This window comes from Salmo salar, chromosome ssa01, assembly GCF_905237065.1.
Source record: "Salmo salar chromosome ssa01, Ssal_v3.1, whole genome shotgun sequence".
NCBI classification, from domain to species: Eukaryota; Metazoa; Chordata; class Actinopteri; order Salmoniformes; family Salmonidae; genus Salmo; species Salmo salar.
Window position 1 is genome coordinate 37,537,494 of NC_059442.1, and position 18,856 is coordinate 37,556,349.

At 43.7% G+C, this 18,856-nt stretch overlaps 2 protein-coding genes across 2 annotated transcripts; both read left to right on the forward strand.

Moving 5' to 3' along the window:
- Positions 1 to 404: 404 nt before the first annotated feature.
- On the forward strand, positions 405 to 8,066 carry opn6b (opsin 6, group member b). Its single transcript, XM_014195578.2, has 6 exons — positions 405 to 754; positions 2,371 to 2,576; positions 3,351 to 3,450; positions 3,784 to 3,888; positions 5,914 to 6,137; positions 7,146 to 8,066. The coding sequence occupies exons 1-6, from the start codon at positions 661 to 663 to the stop codon at positions 7,584 to 7,586; spliced, it is 1,170 nt and encodes a 389-aa protein (XP_014051053.1). The 5' UTR covers positions 405 to 660; the 3' UTR covers positions 7,587 to 8,066.
- Positions 8,067 to 12,618: 4,552 nt separating this feature from the next.
- On the forward strand, positions 12,619 to 18,852 carry coch (coagulation factor C homolog, cochlin (Limulus polyphemus)). Its single transcript, XM_014194282.2, has 12 exons — positions 12,619 to 12,732; positions 13,195 to 13,242; positions 13,578 to 13,622; positions 14,366 to 14,522; positions 14,783 to 14,916; positions 15,118 to 15,192; positions 15,518 to 15,571; positions 15,837 to 15,984; positions 16,110 to 16,213; positions 16,453 to 16,673; positions 16,939 to 17,455; positions 17,738 to 18,852. Exons 2-12 carry the CDS (start codon positions 13,209 to 13,211, stop codon positions 17,908 to 17,910), a joined length of 1,662 nt encoding a protein of 553 aa, XP_014049757.1. The 5' UTR covers positions 12,619 to 12,732; positions 13,195 to 13,208; the 3' UTR covers positions 17,911 to 18,852.
- Positions 18,853 to 18,856: the final 4 nt, after the last annotated feature.

An 18,856-nucleotide genomic window follows, 5' to 3' on the forward strand; every position in this document is an offset into this window, starting at 1 on the left:
TAGTAGGGACTTCCTCTTGCAGCGAACAAGGATACAAATAAATAATATTTACAGTCTACAAATAGCCCCGTTTTGTCTGTGTCCATTCCCCTTAGGCGATTTGGAGCTGATCTCGAATGAGCCAAGAAGCCAGTGGCAGTTTAGTTGCTGATCTAGAGTTGTAGCATGGAGAACTCACCACTATTATACAAGGTGCTGCTGTTTATTTTCTATATTGCCCAACACCATAGACTAAGACTTCAAGCTACCTTGACCAGCTTTAGGTGCCACCAATCAAAGTATGTATCGAAGTGTATTATTAGCTGACCTGACTTCCGTGGCTAGTGGCAGGCGTTGCATTAGACACTCTCATTAACCGGATCAAGGGATAAGGCTAATGTATGTAGGACACAACCATGCCAGTTCTATTACTGTACACCAGCCTTGCATACACACACAGGGTCATTCTATGGAGAGACTGAGAGGGGGATTCTCACCTCTGTCTCAGTTGGAATTACGACAGAGAATGCTACCATCTACCTGAGGGGTCCTTGGGACACCACTCACGTCAGCTGTCCTGGATCAGAACAGACCGGGGTCTTCAGACGATGTGTGTTTGAAATGAGACCGTCGTAAAAGCTTGGATCTTGGCTGTGAGGTGCTCAGAAGACGAGGGTGCTGATGGAGGACACCAACATATTCCCTCCTAATGTATCTGTCTACAGGTTGTCAGCTGAGGGGGAGACTGCCGTTGGTGTTTACTTGTTCATACTAGGTAATTATTCTGTTTGCTTTGCCAAAGTGATGTATTCCCATTCTGTTGATAATATAGAGTAGACAACTTTCACCGAATAAATAAGTGGTGAATCATATGTTAGTGTATGTTGGGTAGGTCACTTTCTAAGTATAATCAGTTACTAGTTGCCTGTCCAAAATTGTAATCAGTAATGTAATTTTTGGATTACCCAAACTCAGTAATGATCCTCACTGACATAAAGGATCCATCAAACTCTGACTTGCTCAGGTGGAAAAAACTTAAACTTGCACTTTTAAAAAAGAAATCTGAATTTAATGTAATTGAGAAAACAAAAAGGTGTCATAATGTATTTTTTCGCAATTATCCTTTAACGGTATGGGTACTCCCTGTTCACTCATGACTGCACGGCCAGGCACGACTCCCAACACCATCGTTAAGTTTGCCGATGACACAACAGTGGTAAGCTTGATCAACGATGAGACAGCCTATAGGGAGGAGGTCAGAGACCTGACCGTGTGGTGCAAGGACAACAACCTCTCCCTCAACGTGATCAAGACAAAGGAGATGATTGTGGACTACAGGAAAAGGAGGACCGAGCACGCCCCCATTCTCATCGATGGGGCTGTAGTGGAGCAGGTTGAGAGCTTCAAGTTCCTTGGCGTCCACATCACCAACAAACGATCATGGTCCATGCACACCAAGACAGTCGAGAAGAGGGCACGACAAAATCTATTCCCCCTCAGGACACTAAAAAGATTAGGCATGGGTCCTCAGATCCTCAAAAGGTTCTACAGCTGCACCATCGAGAGCATCCTGACGGGATGCATCGCTGCCTGGTATGGCAACTGCTCGGCCTCCGACCGCAAGGCACTACAGAGGGCAGTGCGTACGGCCCAGTACATCACTGGGGCCAAGCTTCCTGCTATCCAGGACCTCTATACCAGGCAGTGTCAGAGGAAGGCCCTAAAAATTGTCAAAAACTCCAGCCACCCAAGTCATACACTGTTCTCTCTGCTACCGCACGACAAGCGTTACCAGAGTGCCAAGTCTAGGCCCAAGAGGCTTCTAAACAGTTTCTACCCCCAAGTCATAAGACTCCTGAACAGCTAATCAAATGGCTACCCAGACTATTTGCATTGCCCCCCCCCCCCCACGCTGCTGCTACTCTGTTATTATCAATGCATAGTCACTTTAATAACTCTACCTACATGTACATATTACCTCAATTACCTCGACACCGGTGCCCCCTCACATTGACTCTGTACCGGTACCGCCTGTATATAGCCCCGCTATTGTTATTTACTGCTGCTCTTTAATTATTTGTTATTCTTATCTGTTACTTTTTGTAGGTATTTTCTTAACTGCATTGTTGGTTAATGGCTTGTAAGTAAGCATTTCACTGTAAGGTCTACACCTGTTGATTTATGAATTTAAAAGTAATCTAGTTTTTCAAAGTATCTGTAATCTGATTACAATTTGTTTTTCCAGGTAACGTATCTGATTAGTTACTTTTTTGTAATCCGATTACATTTAACTGATTACATGTAATTAGTTACTCCCCAACCATGTGTGTGGGTGACTTTGTTGTGACATTGTTATGATAATGTTATATGTTTTTTTGTTTACAATTTTAGGCTGGCTCTCCTGTCTAGGTAATGGAGTGGTGATTCTACTGTTGGTCAAGCAGAGACACAGTCTTGAGCCACAGGACTTCCTCACACTCAATCTGGCTGTGTCCGATGCTAGCGTCGCGGTCTTCGGCTACTCCAGAGGGATACTGGAAGTCTTCAACTTGTTCCAGGACGACGGCCTGCTGATCAAGACCATCTGGACCTGCCAGGTACAGTAGGGGCGTTGGTTGGTCATTTTTTGGGGGGTTGATTCATATTACCCATATGGACTTATAAGAAGATTTTGTAATTCTAGTTGTTGTTATTATTGAATTATTATTTTAATACCTTGAATGAGATTCAAGAGCATTTAATAGATTTACATTGAAAGCATTTTTGACATTATCCCAGATCTTGGGACATTCAACACAAAACTACATTAGAGCTACACAGATAAGATCAGCACAATAACATCTTAGAATTTCAGGGAGAAATCAAGAGGTGATTCTCTGATCTGAATAAGCTCAAGGACAACTTGTACAATAACATATTTTATATGGTATTGTAACTTAGCATTTTTAGACTATTAAGAAATAAAGTAACAGTTTAACAGGAAATGAAAGCAACTTCCCTTAGTACTGTTACCAGGACTCCCACCCCTCCACTTGACAGACGACTGGAATAAATGACAGAAAGAAAAACATCACATTCCACCAGAGAAGAGTGTGTGCTTTTATCCTGCATTAGTCAGTCTACCTGGCTTCTACCCTGAGAGTCTGGTTAGAGGGTGATGACACAACATGGTTTGGAAAGATTCCTTCCGTTCCTTCAGGTTGGCAGAGAGCTGCATGCACTTCATCCTAATCTGTGTGTGTGTGTGTGTGTGTGTGTGTGTGTGTGTGTGTGTGTGTGTGTGTGTGTGTGTGTGTGTGTGTGTGTGTGTGTGTGTGTGTGTGTGTGTGTGTGTGTGTGTGTGTGTGTGTGTGTGTCCCTCCGTCCGTCAGGTGGACGGCTTCCTGATCATGCTCTTTGGGCTCATCAGCATCAACACACTGACTTCCATCAGTGTCATCCGCTACATCAAAGGATGCCAGCCCAGCTATGGTATGTAGTCTATGCTGTGGCCCTGCCAAGCCTGAGGGCTGCTGGCTAGGTCCCATGCCAGGGCATGCAGGGTTGGGGCTGAAGCTTCCCCTAGTCAAGTTGCTCAGGGCAGGGCACCCTGGCAGCCACTATAAACTCATTATTCTGCAGCTCCAGGTTAAGGCCTTGTGCTGTTCAACGCTCCCTGACCGCCGGCTAGATGGCACAGATGGAACTATTATAAACTATCATAAATATCATCTCAGTTGTCCTACTTGTTTTTTGTGAAATCACCAAATCATTTGTTTCTTCCCCATGTTTCGTCATATAGTAACTACATGTCTTGTCTTTCAGCTCATTATAATAACCACTGTAATGTTGCCGTGGTGATTGTGGCAGTGTGGCTGAGTGCCCTCTTCTGGGCTGGAGCACCCCTGGTGGGCTGGGGGAGTTACACAGGTAGGACCCTCTCAATGTAGTCTCTGAAATCCCAGATCTAGGGAAACAGCATTAGAACATTGGTTACATTGTGGGCATCTCGTTCACCTCTCTGATAAAGTAGATTATTTTGGTCATGTAGTGTATGTGGACACCTGCTTGTCGAACATCTTATTCCAAAATCATGGGCATTAACATGGAGTTGGTCCTCCCTTTGCTGCTACAACCTCCTTCGCCCTTCTGGGAAGGCTTTCCACTAGATGTTGGAACATTGCTGCGGGGACTTGCTTCCGTTCAGCCACAAGCATTAGTGAGGTCAGGCACTTGTGCTGGAGATTAGGCCTGGCTCGCAGTCGGCGTTCCAATTCATCCCAAAGTTGTTCCATGGGGTTGAGGTCAGGGCTCTGTGCAGGCCAGTCATGTTCTTCCACACCGATCTTAACAAACCCTTTCTGTATGGACTTCGCTTTGTGCACAGGGGCATTATTATGCTGAAACAGGGAAAGACCTTCCTCAAACTGTTGCCACAAAGTTGGAATCATCTAGAATGTCATTTTATGCTATAGTGTTAAGATTTCCCTTCACTGGAACTAAGGGGCCTAGTCAAAAGCATGAAAACAGTCCCTGACCATTATTCCTCCTCCACCAAACTTTACAGTTGGCACTATGCATTGGGGTAGGTAGCTTTCTTGTGGCATCCGCCAAACCCAGATTCGTCCGACGGACTGCCAGATGGTGAAGCGTGATTCATCACTCCAGAGAACTCGTTTCCACCACTCCAGAATCCAATAGCGGCGAGCCTTACACCACTCGAGCCGGCACTTGGCTTTGCGAATGGTGATCGTAGGTTTGTATGCGGCTGTTCGGCCATGGAAACCCATTTCATGAATCTCCAGACTGACAGTTATTGTGCTAATGTTGCTTCCGGAGGCAGTTTGGAATCAATCAATCAATCAAATGTATTTATAAAGCCCTTTTTACATCAGCCGATGTCACAAAGTGCTATACAGAGGGGAGGACGGCTTTAGCACGTATTGGTCGTTAGCACGTAGGGCGCTCCGATTGGTGTTACCTTAGTCTGTGTTACACCTGTGCTGGTTGCCATCTCATTAGTGGGAAGGCGTTTCATCTATGCTGACTAAGGTGCTATTTAAGAGTGGCTGGCCCAGCGCTCCAGTTGTCATGAGAGAAGTGGAGGGTCAACACCTTTATTTGGCTCTCCCTATTTGATTTCTAGAAAAACATTAATTTGTCTCATTTCCCTGATCTAATTTTGCTCCACCTTTTTCGTTTGCTTCCTATCTTTAAGTTATGTGTGAGATTTTCTTTTTGCCTCTTCTTGGGCAAATTTAGTGGACATCTTTTAGGTTCCAGTTGTTGTTGCTCCTAAACCCCCCCGTTTCGTTTTGGTTGTTGGTCAGTGACTCTTTGTTAGTTCCCCCTTCTGTTTAGCGCCATTTTTGGTTTTCTTGCTTGGGTATGTAACGCCACCGCATACAAATGCAGAAACATAATTCACACACACCCCTGTCTAACTCAGTAGTGAGTGTTGCAACCGAGGACAGATGATTTTTACGCGCTTCAGCACTAGGCAGTCCCATTCTGTGAGTTTGTGTGGCCTACCACTTTGTGGCTGAGCCGTTGTTGTTCCTAGACGTTCCACTTCACAATAACAGCTCTTATAGTTGACCGGGGCAGCTCTAGCAGAGCAGAAACTTGACGAACTGACTTGTTGGAAAGGTGGCATCCTATAACGGTGCCATGTTGAAAGTCACTGAGCTCTTCAGTAAGGCCATTCTACTGCCAATGTTTGTCTATGGAGATTGCATGGCTGTGTGCTCAATTTTATACACCCGTCAGCAATGGGTGTGGCTGAAATAGCCAAATCTACTAATTTGATGGGGTGTCCCTCATAATTGTGTGTATATATACAGTGTATATTTGTTGTAATATATGCACATACAATAATATGTGGTTAAAAGGAGTTGATTGATCAATGATCGTTATAACCAATACCTGGTCAATTCTTTGTTTTCCACCTTGCAGCTCGTAAGTATGGGACGTGTGAGATAGACTGGGTCCAGGCCAGGTTCTCTGTGTCGTACAGACTCTACGTCATCCTCATCTTCACCTTCAACTTTTTCATCCCATTCGTGGTCATATGGTTCTCCTACGTGTCCATCATCCGGACGGTCAACAACAGCCACAAGTCCAGCAGAGGGGGAGTGGTCAGCGAGAGAGAGAAACAGATGGAGCGCAGTATAACAACAGTGAGTGAGGGAGCCCCCAGTCTACAAACAATTAATAGCTGCAGGATTTGGTACATGTTACATACTGGTGAATGCTGTGGGATTCAAAGTACAAATTTAATCTAGAATTCTGTCTGCTGATGGTCTGCTCTTTTAGCTATACACTGCTTTGATTTCATTATAAGTTTAGTCCATTGCAAGGTTATAATGTCTTCAGAATGTATTGGTTAGGTCAGTGTTTGTGGCTATGCATGTAGTGTACACTCAACGCATTCACGAACATGGATCGCTCCTACAGACGCTGAGTCACGTGGCCGTTGCTTGCTATATAAAGCAGGCATCAAGACATCCAGTTACTGTTCGTTTGAACATTATAATGGGCAAAACGAGTGATCTAAGCGACTTTGAGCGTGGTATGATCGTCCGTGCCAGACTCGCCAGATACAGTATCTTAGAAACGGTCGCCCTCCTGGGCTTTTCATGCACGACAGTGTCTGGGGTTTCCAGAGAACGGTGCGACAAACAAAAAACATCCAGTCAGCGGCAGTCCTGTGGACGAAAACAGCTTGTTGATGAGAGTTCAAAGGAGAATGTCAAGAATCGTGCCAGCTAACAGGCGGGCCACAAACAGGCAAATAACGGTGCAATGGTGTGCAGAACGGCATCACGGATGGGCTATTGCAGCAGACGACCACACAAGGTTCCACTCCTATCAGCTAAAAACAACAAGAAGCGGCTCCAGTGGGCACGCGATCACCAACACAGGACAAATTGAGGAATGGGAAAACATTACCTGGTCCGACGAATCTTAATTCCTTTTGAGGGTGTACCACCGTCCAATCTGCAGCAACTGCGTGATGTCAGCATGGACCAACATCCCTGTGGAACGTTTCTGACTTGTAGAATCCGTGCCCCGAACAATTCAGGATGTTATGTAGGCAAAGGGGGGTCCGCCCTGGTACTAGATGGGTATACCAAATAAACTGTCCTGTGAGTGTATGTTATACCAACTCCCTTCTCCTCCCCCAGGTGTCTCTGATTCTGTGTTCAGCCTTCCTGCTGGCCTGGTCTCCCTACGCAGTCATCTCCATGTGGTCTGCCTGTGGTCACCAGGTGCCTCCTCTCCACAGCATCCTGGCCAGCCTGTTTGCTAAGTCAGCCAGCTCCTTCAACCCCTTCATCTACCTGGGCCTGAACTCCAAGTTCAGACAAGACTTCAGAGCCCAGTTCCACTGCCTGCGCCACAATCCAGACCTCTCCCACAGGCCCGACGAGGTGCAGATTGACCTGGACGTTATGGAGGTGAATGGAGGGGTGGATGACCTGGACTCTGGGGTGGAGCTGGGTAGTGAAAGGGGTGTGGAGGAGAGGGGGGAGAACCAGAAGAGTCCTCTTATGCCCCCGATGATAGCTCCCGCTCCCAGTCATCGCCTGTTCCTGAGGAAACTCAGTGACTCTGGGCGCCTGTGAGCTCTGTCTCTTTGTTTCTGTCTCTCTGTCTCTGTCCCTCTGTTTCTGTATCTCCCTCTGTTTCTATCTCTGTTGCTGTCCGTCTGTCCCTCTGTGTCTCTCTTTCTGTCTCTATTTGTCTCTCTGTTTCTGTCTCGCTGTCTCTCTGACTCTCTCTCTCTCTTGTCCTACGTACTGAGCTACAGCGGAGCTCAGCTTTCACTGTTAACTGTTCACCTCCACAGCACTCTGATCGCCTGTACACACATACATTTTACTCACAGTACAGCTACCCTCTGGACTTTAATCAAGAGAAGACATTGGTTTTGGCCTCACCTGAATTGTTTGGAATCACTGATGTTGAAGGATTTACAGTATGTGAGGGCATTATCAATTTAGGGTCTGAATTAAATCCTATTTGTTTTACTGTTTTACATGTTACTCTAAAGCTGTAAATAATTAGTTATTTTTTTTAAATAAATCCTTGGTTTTAGGTTTGTACGCCGTCCAAAAAATTACTTCCAATAGCTCATCAATCAACGATGACTTAACTCAAAGGGGGTTATATCAGGCGCTGATGTTGTACATTCATTCTCAGTCACTCACAGAGGACTTGTGTGCAGAAATAATGAGGTGGAGAAGTGAGAAAAGGCTCTGCCTTGACCTGAAGTCGCTAATCTGGGTTTTGTCCCCCGTCTGCCCTGTGGGAGCCCTGAGGGAGCTTGGGAAACTGGGAGAATGTGAGCCAGCCCTCACAGGGAGAGTGGCTGGTGCACAGCTGAATCTGTTGGACCAAGAGGAGAAAGCAGAGAACACCACAACAACCACAGAATGGAAAGAGGTTACTGTTCAATTCAATACAGCTTTATTTGTCCCCTTATTGCAGTGCAACAACACACAGAAACAAGAGCAACAATCCATAGACACGGGTAACATAAAAACAATGACTGTGAAAGAAGAACTGCAATAAATATCAAAGAGTGTAAAGTCATGTGCAAATGACAAGTAGGATTACTGTGGAGTGGAGTGTACTGTACTGTGGCCTGGAATTAGGAAGGATATAGGATATACTGTATGAGGGTAACTCCACTCCAGAGGCTGGGGTTTTATTGGTCAGCTAGTGAGTCTGCTGAATAAATATTACCAAGTCTCCCCTCAATAAAACAAACACAAGCCACTGTAATCCAGTTGGGTTCAACAATGGAATTATAACCGAACAAGTTAACAATAGTCTCCCTTTGTAATAACAGCCTGTCTCAGATAATGACAAGGTAATGGCTGCCATAAGTCCCCTTTCTCTTCTATGAGTAATTATAAACCACAACACAGTGTCTGTGTCCAAAATGGCAACCTCTTCCCTATTTAGTGCATCACATTTGATGCGGGCCCTGGTCAAAAGTAGTGCACTTTATAGGGAATAGGGTTCCATTATGGATGCAGAAGTGTCTTCACGGTGAAAGTTACCTCAGGACTCCACGGCAGCTGGAATTTCAGGAGGACTAATGACATGGGACAGGCACACAATAACCCATCAGGGGTCCCCATAACTGACCAAACACAGCTACCCCAGCCCTGCCAACACCACGAGCACGGTGACACAAAATAAACCAATCCACCGATCCAGGAAAATACCACAAAAACATCAGCTTGTTAGTGAAATCCCTCTTTCTGGAAGAAAGAGCATCTCTAATCTATGTTCGTTTCAATGTGATATTCAACTTTTTAGATGATAGTTTCTCATTCATTTTACTTTGACAATGTTTTAACAGAAAATGATCATACATTTTCCCTCGGACATAGGACCATCAAGGTTCGAACTTGAAAGCAGTCTGCATTCACAAGTCTCGGCTGAATCGCATCCGGCCCAGCATCGTCCGGGTTTGGCCGGGGTAGGCCGTCATTGTAAATAAGAATTTGTTCTTAACTGACTTGCCAAGTTAAATAAAGGTTAAATAAAAATCAATACATGTACACAGGATGTTGAATTGTTTAGAATGTGCATACCAAAATGAATAACAATCGGATGTGCCTTATTGCTTGTGGCTATGGCAAGGAATATAAATGCATTTGATATTCCTTGGTCTATGGTGGCATGGTCAGAGGATGAGCTTTGAACTCTGAGTAGGTTGCTGTGTTCCTCCCATCAAGTCTCCCATTATTCTAAATACATTACAGTGGCCCATTCTGCTTGGCCCATGCTGAAACAGCTATGTCAGTTCTCTTTTAGTCAGCCCCTCAGTCTCACCCCACATGGCTGAGCATGGAGTCACAGGCCAAGTTCTCCTTGTGACCATCACCTGCTTACTTAGAAACACCCAGCCAAGCCTACACTCTCCATTAGCTTTTATAGTATCATAACTCATACCATGCCGAAATGTTTGTTGGCGTTTTCAAATAGGCGGAGTAATGTACTGGAAATACATGCACCAAAAGGTTGATATGTAGTGCTGGAGGAGTAATGAAATGTGTGTCATTAGAATGTATCCCAGGTCCCAGAGAGAACAACGCATTCTGACCTGCCTCTCGAGGGAAAGTTCCGAGGTCAAATCAGAACAAATACGATTTCAAATACTTCAAACTGAGCTTGATTGAGCGTACACAGACACCATAGAACAGGTTTTAGATACTCACCTTCTTCTTATGGAATCTCTTTCCTTCTTTCTGAATGTCAGCAGTGAGGGCAGGTGACACTTCACCCCAGGGGATTTATGTGATCGTAGCCTTTTTGACATAACTACAACAACTAAAGCTGACATTAACATAATCACGGGCTACACTGATGCTGTGATGGTAAAAGGCCATACTAACACCTGGACAATGGTGTCCGATGGCACCCTAGTGGCTTTGGCTTCAACAAGAGGAGAGGTTCAGGTTATCCCTGGTTTATCTGTCTAACGTTGATCTCACTGAGCTCCGCTGGGACTCTGTCCAGGAGAAAATATTGAGAGGATGGCACATGAGACTGCTCTTCTGGAGGACAGAAAGACATGATGAGAATATCAAAGCAGCTGTAGGGGTTGTCATGGTGACCTCCTCTTCCTTTTCTCTCTGACAGTGAAAGGGATGGGGATTTTTATAACAATGATGAACATGTGTATCTATGGAGCATGTACAGTGCCCACAGAAAATACTCACACCCCTCGACTTATTCCACAATTTGTTGTCTTACAAATGGGATTAAAATGGATTTAATTGCATTTTTTTTGTCAACGATCTACACAAAACACTCAAATTCTAGCATTTGAAAAAAACAAAAAAACAGTTATATATCTTGGTTACATAAATATTCAACCCCCTGAGTCAATAAATGTTAGAATAATCTTTGGCAGCGATTACAGCTGTGAGTCTTTCTGGGTAAGTCTCTAAGAGTTTTCCACACCTGGATTGTGCAACATTTGCCTATTATTCTTTTTTTTTTAAATATTCAAGCTCTGTCAAATTGGTTGTTGATCATTGCTAGACAGCTATTTTCAAGTCTTGCCATATATTTTCAAGTAGATTTAAGTCAAAACTATGACCTCGGGAACATTCACTGTCATCTTGTAGATTTGGCCTTGTGTTTTAGGTTACTATCCTGCTGAAAGGTGAATTCATCTCCCAGTGTCTGCTGGAAAGCAGAAAGAACCAGGTTTTCCTTTACAATTTTGCCTATGCTTAGCTCCATTCCGTAAACGTTTTATCCTGAAAAAGTCTCCAGTCCTTAATGATTACAAGCATACCCATAATATGATGCAGCCACCACTGTTTGAAAATATGGAGAGTGTTCCGAGTAATGTGTTGTATTAGATTTGCCACAAACTTAACACTTTGTTTTCAGGACAAAAAGTGAATTGCTTTGCTGCATTTTGTGTAATATTACTTTAGTGCCTTGTTGCAAACATGATGCATGTGTTGGAGTATTTGTATTCTGTACGAGCTTCCCTCTTTTCACTCTGTCAATTAATTTAGTATTATGGAGTAACTACAATGTTTTTGATCTATCCTCAGTTTTCTATCACAGCCATTAAACTTTGTAGGTTTTACAAAGTCACCATTTAAAGTCACCATTGGTCTCATGGCGAAATCCCTGAGCGGTTTCCTTCCACTCCGGCAACTGAGTTAGGAAGGACGCCTGTATCTTTGTAGTGACTGGGTGTATTGATACACCATCCAAAGTGTAATTAATAACATCCCTGGTTTGTATGGTTGAATCTATGTCTCAAATGCACTGCTCGACTGAGGGACCTTACAGATAATTGTATGTGTGGGGTACAGAGATGAGGTAGACATAAAAATAAATTGTGTTAAACACTATTATTGCAAACAGAAAGAGTCCATATAACTTATGTGACTTGTTAAGCAAATTTTTACACCTGAACTTATTTAGGCTTGCCATAACAAAGGGGTTGAATACTTATTGACTCAATACATTTCAGCTCAAAAAAAAAACAATTCCACTTGCACATCATGGGGTATTGTGTGTAGGCCAGTGACAAAACATCTCAATTTAATCAATTTAAAATTCAGGTTGTAACACAACAAAACGTGGAAAAAGTCAAGGGGTGTGAATGCTTTCTGACAGTACTGTACATACTAGCTTCTAGAGGTAGGTGACGACCTGAGGGTCGAAACGTGGTCTCCAAAGCACATGGCAGCATAAATTACAGTGTGTAGAGTCTTTATGCCAATTAGCAGACACTTTTATCCAAAGCAATTTACAGAATTGAATGCAGATGTTTCAGTATATGTGATCCCCGTAGTATTTGCCTGGTACAATATGATTACCTACTGAACAGTCTTCTACTGTTATGTTTAATTACTTCGATTTCTTAATCTGCCTTATATTCTAACAAGGTACCTGCAATCATAACGTCAACCTCACTTTATTTGACTCATATTTCATTTCTGGTTAATTTTGAGGCCACCTTATTGTCCTGGCTGCTTGGTTCAGATGTCCCTTCTCAGGTTGAACACAGGCCTCTGGCAGACCCCTCCTCCTCTGACGTCACAGGGAGATGACTGGGAAGTTTCAGGACATTATTTAAGGAGCCAGCTCTCTCTTGAGGTTCACATGTGATCCCAGGAATACTACACACTTCCAAGGAATAGCACCTTTTTCCTTCCCCCCTGCAAGAATTTGCCATATGGAGTCTTAGAGCTCAAGGAAACTGTGTTCTACAAATTGTCTGTAAGGTGGATTTTTGGTGTGTGTGTGTGTGTGTGTGTGTGTGTGTGTGTGTGTGTGTGTGTGTGTGTGTGTGTGTGTGTGTGTGTGTGTGTGTGTGTGTGTGTGTGTGTGTGTGTGTGTGTGTGTGTGTGTGTGTGTGTGTGTGTGTGTGTGTGTGTGTGTGTGTGGTACTGTAATGAATGTGTTTTCATACTTTCAGCATTAATCCCATAGAGACAGAGATGCTCTGTTGTGTTGAACGCATATCTGAACATCGTCCAAGCTGCAGATATCTAACTTGTCTAAACAAGAGTGGCGTACTTTTCTATAAATTGATAACCGAAGACTAAAAACCTGTTTTATTGCATTGTTAGTTGATGTGCATTTTTCTTACGCATTTCGAATGATCAATTACTAGTAATTGTATGTCTCTAATTATTGAAGAAATGTCAAATGTTTTCCTGGTTGCTCATTTCATTGTAGGTGTTTGGGTCATCATGCCAATTTTGTTTGCTGTTCTACACCTGTTAGGTAAGCACTGGTTGATGCAATTGGCACACTGAATGTGCCACATCATCTACCTTGTATGAGTTGTCTAGGAAATGTATTTTTCGGTTTCACTCAAAATAACAATGGAATGGAATAATTTAAAAACGGTCATATCTGATCAAAAAGGCATTGTAGAGTTTTGTGTCATAATGATGAAATTAGTACTGTGCAAAAAAAATTATATGTCAAAGCTTTATGTGTAATGAACTATAATATGTAATATGTAACTAAGATTTCATGAATGCATATTCAATATTATTGAGTGAACTTTGACATTATTGTAAAGCTTCAACGATCACTTTGTTTAATTCCCACAGGCATTCTGTCTCTGACATGCAGAGCATCTGGATCTGACTCAAGTGGTTAGTGGTTTGAATCTCATAAAAAACATTGATGTTTTTTTCGCTGTCAATATTAGGCAGATGAGATACTGTAGATGTGATACTAGTAGTATTCTGGGAATTAACAATGTGTTCATTAATGTTTCTCATCTTAATTTGGTCCAGTGTAGTCCCGCAGGGAGACGGTTAAGAACTGCACAGCTCAGCAAGATAGTAAAATATTTAGAAATGTGAGAGTCTATTGATGAACAGTAGCTGTTGTATGTGGAGAAAAATATATATTTGATCGTGTTGTATCAGTGGATTTATTTTGTCTGTTAACCAGTCAGTTTTACTTGGTAGACTTTTAGTTTTACTTGGAAGACTCCCAAACAAAACATGATAGTTATTTCATTGAGGCAGAAGTGTTAGGATGTTATTGTTGAGAGCCACTGCTCTAGCCTTGTGGCCTTTGGCTCAGAGACATGTTCTATGGTAAGCCCAGTCTCTGTTTGACTTGGATGAAATTCCTCAAAAGCAAACGATAATGTTTATGATTTTTCTTCTAAATGTAATTAACGTAGAGGTGTGACTGAGGACATTTTGTCTTCAGAGTTGTTCTTTATTATAGCCTGCAGGCTTTGGTATCGAGTTGTGGCTCCGAGGAAGGGAAAGCCATACCAAACTAATAGGTATAGGCTACCTGACAGAAAACACATAGAGCGCAGGCAGTATTCAGTATTCTCCATTTATTCTCTCGCTCTATCGCTCTCTTTCTGTCTCAGTTACCACACCCATCACCTGTACGACCCGTGGGGCAGACCTGACGGAGGAGAAGCAGTTGGTCCTCTGTCCGCCTAACTGCACCCTCTGGAGGGTGTCAGTGTTCGGTTCTCAGGTGTACGCCGCCGTGTCCAGCGTGTGTGGAGCAGCCGTGCACCAGTAAGGCTGGAGGAGATCAATAGCAGGGCTGAGAATGAGAGGCTTTGTGTAGGCCAGGAGAGGGATAATGTTTGGCTAATGCACATGCTATGAAGTTTCACCTCAATCCCCTTCTTCTCTTTCTCAAAGAGTATTGATGTACAGAGAGAGTCAGTATAGCTTCTACAGCATCTGCATTCTTCATCTATCTTCCCTTCCCTGAAAGTTTGCAGTGACTGTACGTTTTTACGTTTTTCACTGTATTTTACCACTTCTCTCAGGGGGGTGATAAGGTCCTCGGGGGGACCAGTGAAGGTCCACAAACAGCAAGGCAGACACAACTACCTCGGTTCCTACTCCCATGGAGTCCAATCTCAGGCCCTGTCCAGGTGGACCTCATCATTCACTGTGGCCCGTAGGTGGCGCCAAACACCAAACATGTTTAATATTGTACATTCCACAGGGGAAAATGTGACTCGAAGGCTGAGTAGGCATGAAGAATGACTCGAATGGTATTTAATGATATTCAATGTTGATGTTTTGAACGATGATTTGCAACGAAGTGATTTTTCATTAATGACACGTTTCGATAAAACATTTGACTCTTTGTTGTCAGAATCTGTTCATGTGCCCCAGGAGGTGTCCTCCCAGATAGCCACGACTGTCCTCCCTGCATCAGGACCAGGACTAGGTACAATTCTAACATGTAGATTAAACTACACATGATGGTCACCAATACTGCATGGGACACGCATTGTATTTTATGGACACATCCTCTCTTGGTCCTCATACCTTACAAGAAGTTGAATTTCAGTGCTGACTATGTATCCAAAAGCACAATTACTTGATATCTTCATTACTAAATGGTTCTGTTTTTAGACCCTCCAGAGCTACCTATGAAGTACTCCACAGAGATACCTATCTTCCTTATTTACATTACAGATAAGGGTATTTTATTGAAACTCTTAACATGTACGAGCATCACATGCAGTAACCATTGCCTGTCTGTCTTGCAGTGAAGAAAACATTAAAGAAGCCAGTGAAGAAAATATCTACAGGAGGAAATAGAGGTATGTTTGTGTCATGTTGTGCTTTGCTTTGATTCTGTAGAACATTTTATTTAGCATTCCAGACTGCCCATGTCTTGCTCTCTCATTCCAGAATGCCCATGTCTTTCTCTCTCATTCCAGAATGCCCATGTCTTGCTCTCTCATTCCAGAATGCCCATGTCTTTCTCTCTCATTCCAGAATGCCCATGTCTTTCTCTCTCATTCCAGAATGCCCATGTCTTGCTCTCTCATTCCAGAATGCCCATGTCTTGCTCTCTCATTCCAGACTGCCAGATGGAGATAGCCCTGCTGCTAGATAGCAGCAACAACATTGGGCAGCGTCGCTTCAACCTTCAGAAGAACTTCATCAGCAAGTTAGCGGTGATGCTAAGGATTGGACCGAATGGACCACATCTTGGTGTGGTGCAAGCTAGGTGAGTCAGTTCATTTGGTGTTCAATTAGCACATTTTCCAATTAGGTGTTATTATTTAGCCATTAACTCCGTAGCAAAACAGTACAGTATTGCATGAAGCTAACACAGCGCTCTTGTCCTTCCAGTGACACACCTCGGACAGAATTTCTCCTGACTAACTATACTCAGCCCAAAGATGTGGTGTTTGCCATCAAAGGGATAGCATACCTGGGAGGCAACACTAACACAGGTTCTTTCTGATTTTTATTGCTGGTATACACTTAGTACCACATGATGGATTTGCATGCTATACAACCAGTATATAATGCTATTTCCCCATTCAGAGGAGAAATGGATATGAGAGGAACGGGACGAATATATACACAGGAATACAATACATATCACCAGCTAATTCTTCACGTTAGCCAAATGTTGTGGGAATTCCCAACAAAGCTCATCTGAGACCATGCTGTCTGTCTGGCCCCACAGGTAAGGCCATCATGCACACGGTGGAGTCCTTCTTCCAGACGGGGGTGAGGAGAGGTCACCCCAGGGTCATAGTGGTGTTTATAGACGGCTGGCCCTCGGACGACCTGGAAGATGCGGCCGTGCTGGCCAGAGAGTCTGGTATCAACGTGTTCCTGGTGCCAGTGGCCAAGCCTGCCCTGGAGGAGCTCGGCATGGTCAGAGACAAGGACTACATGAAGAAGGTGAGCAGGGAGCCAAGAGACACGTGACTCTGTCTTATTGGCTGCATCCTGTTCTACTTTAGTGGTTTGAAAAATATATGATGTTTTGCCCCTGCCCATAGTCGTTAGCAGATTTTGCTGGGCACCACATACTGTAATGCAAAGATCAATTCGCCGGCCTATATCACAGTGATGTCATCACTTACAGTATCCAGCCATATCTGTTGTGTTCTAATCTACATGATGATATGTCACTGACTGACTGTGTTTGTGTGTGCCATGCCAGGCAGTGTGCAAGGACAACGGCTACTTCACCTACGCCATACCCAGTTGGTTCGGCACCACCAAGCACGTGAAGCCCCTGGCCCAGAAGTTGTGCTCAGTGGACCAGCTCCTCTGCTCCAAGACCTGCTACAACTCGGTCAACCTGGGCTTCCTCATTGACGGCTCCAGCAGCGTCGGGGAGGGGAACTTCCGCCTGATCTTGGACTTCATTACCTCCGTGGCCCGTAGCTTCGACATCTCAGACATAGGGTCACGTGTTGGGGCAGTCCAGTTCACCTATGACCAGCGGATGGAGTTTAACATGTACGACTACCCAGTGAAGGAGGATGCCCTCAGGGCCTTGCAGGGGATCCCCTACATGAGTGGGGGCACGGCCACGGGAGACGCCGTTGCCTACGCTACCCAGAACCTGTTCCTGGCCCGCAAGGCTGGCCCTGGGAGGAACTTCCTCATAGTGGTCACTGACGGACAGTCCTACGATGATGTCAGAGGGCCGGCCCTGGCCGCCCAGAAGGAAGGTGTGTGGATTCCTTTTTGGCAGAAATATTACCATGTGTCGAGCTAGCATGTAGAACAAGATCAAAATATGTTTGTATGACATAAAAAAACAGAGCTGAGCTGAAATGTTTTGTCACATTGAGTGCTATTAGTAGAGAAATAGGTTTTAGTGACAATGACAGCAGCTATAAGATAATCACACTGACCTAACAGATTTCTTAGATGATGCTCTTCCTATTCCTAGTTCAATCACTTCAAATCACAGCACTCGTTTGATCTCATCTCTCCCCCCTCTTCTACAGGGATCACCATCTACTCTGTGGGGGTGGCCTGGGCTCCAATGGATGACCTGCAAACTATGGCGTCAGAGCCCAAGGATAGCCACACATTCTTCACCAGGGAGTTCACAGGCCTGCAGCAGTTCCAGCAGCCCCTTGTAAGGGGCATCTGCAGGGACTTCACTGAGGCCAACTAGGGAGAGAGTTAGTAGAGAGAAGCTGTTTGGGCTCGCTGAAAACCCCAGCCAGACAGAAAACATCTAGATAGCACTTTATTTTACAGTACAAAAATTACCAGGTATTTACTGAGAAATAAAATGGTTACTACATAGTAATAACCTAGAAATGACTTGATTGTTTCTTTGGGATTCATTCAATCAAGTGCCACTCGGCACCCGATGGTTGTAAATTGTGTTGAATTCTTCAAAGTAGCTATCAGTTTTACCAAATTATTTTCTATTAAATACCAGTGGAAACACAAACAGTACCGTCAAAAATAAAGTGCTAGCCACTGTTCAACACAACCAGAGTACAGAAGAAGCTAACAAGGCAATAGCATTGTAGGTTCACGAGTTCTCAGAAAACTATCATAGATCATCAAGTTGGATATTACCTTACCCAAATAGTCTGATGGTAACTGATATCACTACCATTATTCTCAATAATAGACAATATTCATTCATAGGTTCTCAAGATGTGACTAGTTTGGAATATTGCACTATTCATGTTTTATCCAATGTGTATCATAACTATAGTGAAATACATTAAGGTTCATGTAGTTTGTATTTCTTGAACAACCCAAAGCAGGCAAACCAAAAGCACAGAAACATGTTACCTATAGACCAAGGTATTCCTTCGCTTTCACCCTCATCAACCATACACTTATACAGTATAAACAGTTAATCACTTCTCTGCTTAATATGGCTTGTAGTCATATGTATGTTAGTTAAAGGTAAGGGATGATATTTAGGGAATAAAAGTACCATTAATTCTTTCCTAGGCCACAACTGCTGATGCTAAGCTTCTATGTACCTACAACAGAACGCTTTCCCAAAGCCAGTTTCTTTTATATACTGTACCATACTTATAGTACATTTGCATGTTGACCTGTACTTTATAAATGACGTTTTTTTTATGATTCTG

What these genes read in the sequence shown, in the direction of transcription:
- coch (XM_014194282.2), top strand. Translation starts at nt 13,209, where the DNA reads ATGCCAATTTTGTTTGCTGTTCTACACCTGTTAG. An exon ending in CTCATCATTCACTGTGGCCC is followed by an intron (nt 14,917 to 15,117) that starts GTAGGTGGCGCC and finishes CTTTGTTGTCAG; the next exon opens with AATCTGTTCATGTGCCCCAG. An exon ending in CCTGGCCGCCCAGAAGGAAG is followed by an intron (nt 17,456 to 17,737) that starts GTGTGTGGATTC and finishes CCTCTTCTACAG; the next exon opens with GGATCACCATCTACTCTGTG.
- opn6b (XM_014195578.2), top strand. Translation starts at nt 661, where the DNA reads ATGGAGGACACCAACATATTCCCTCCTAATGTATCTGTCTACAGGTTG. An exon ending in AGGATGCCAGCCCAGCTATG is followed by an intron (nt 3,451 to 3,783) that starts GTATGTAGTCTA and finishes CTTGTCTTTCAG; the next exon opens with CTCATTATAATAACCACTGT. An exon ending in GGGCTGGGGGAGTTACACAG is followed by an intron (nt 3,889 to 5,913) that starts GTAGGACCCTCT and finishes TCCACCTTGCAG; the next exon opens with CTCGTAAGTATGGGACGTGT.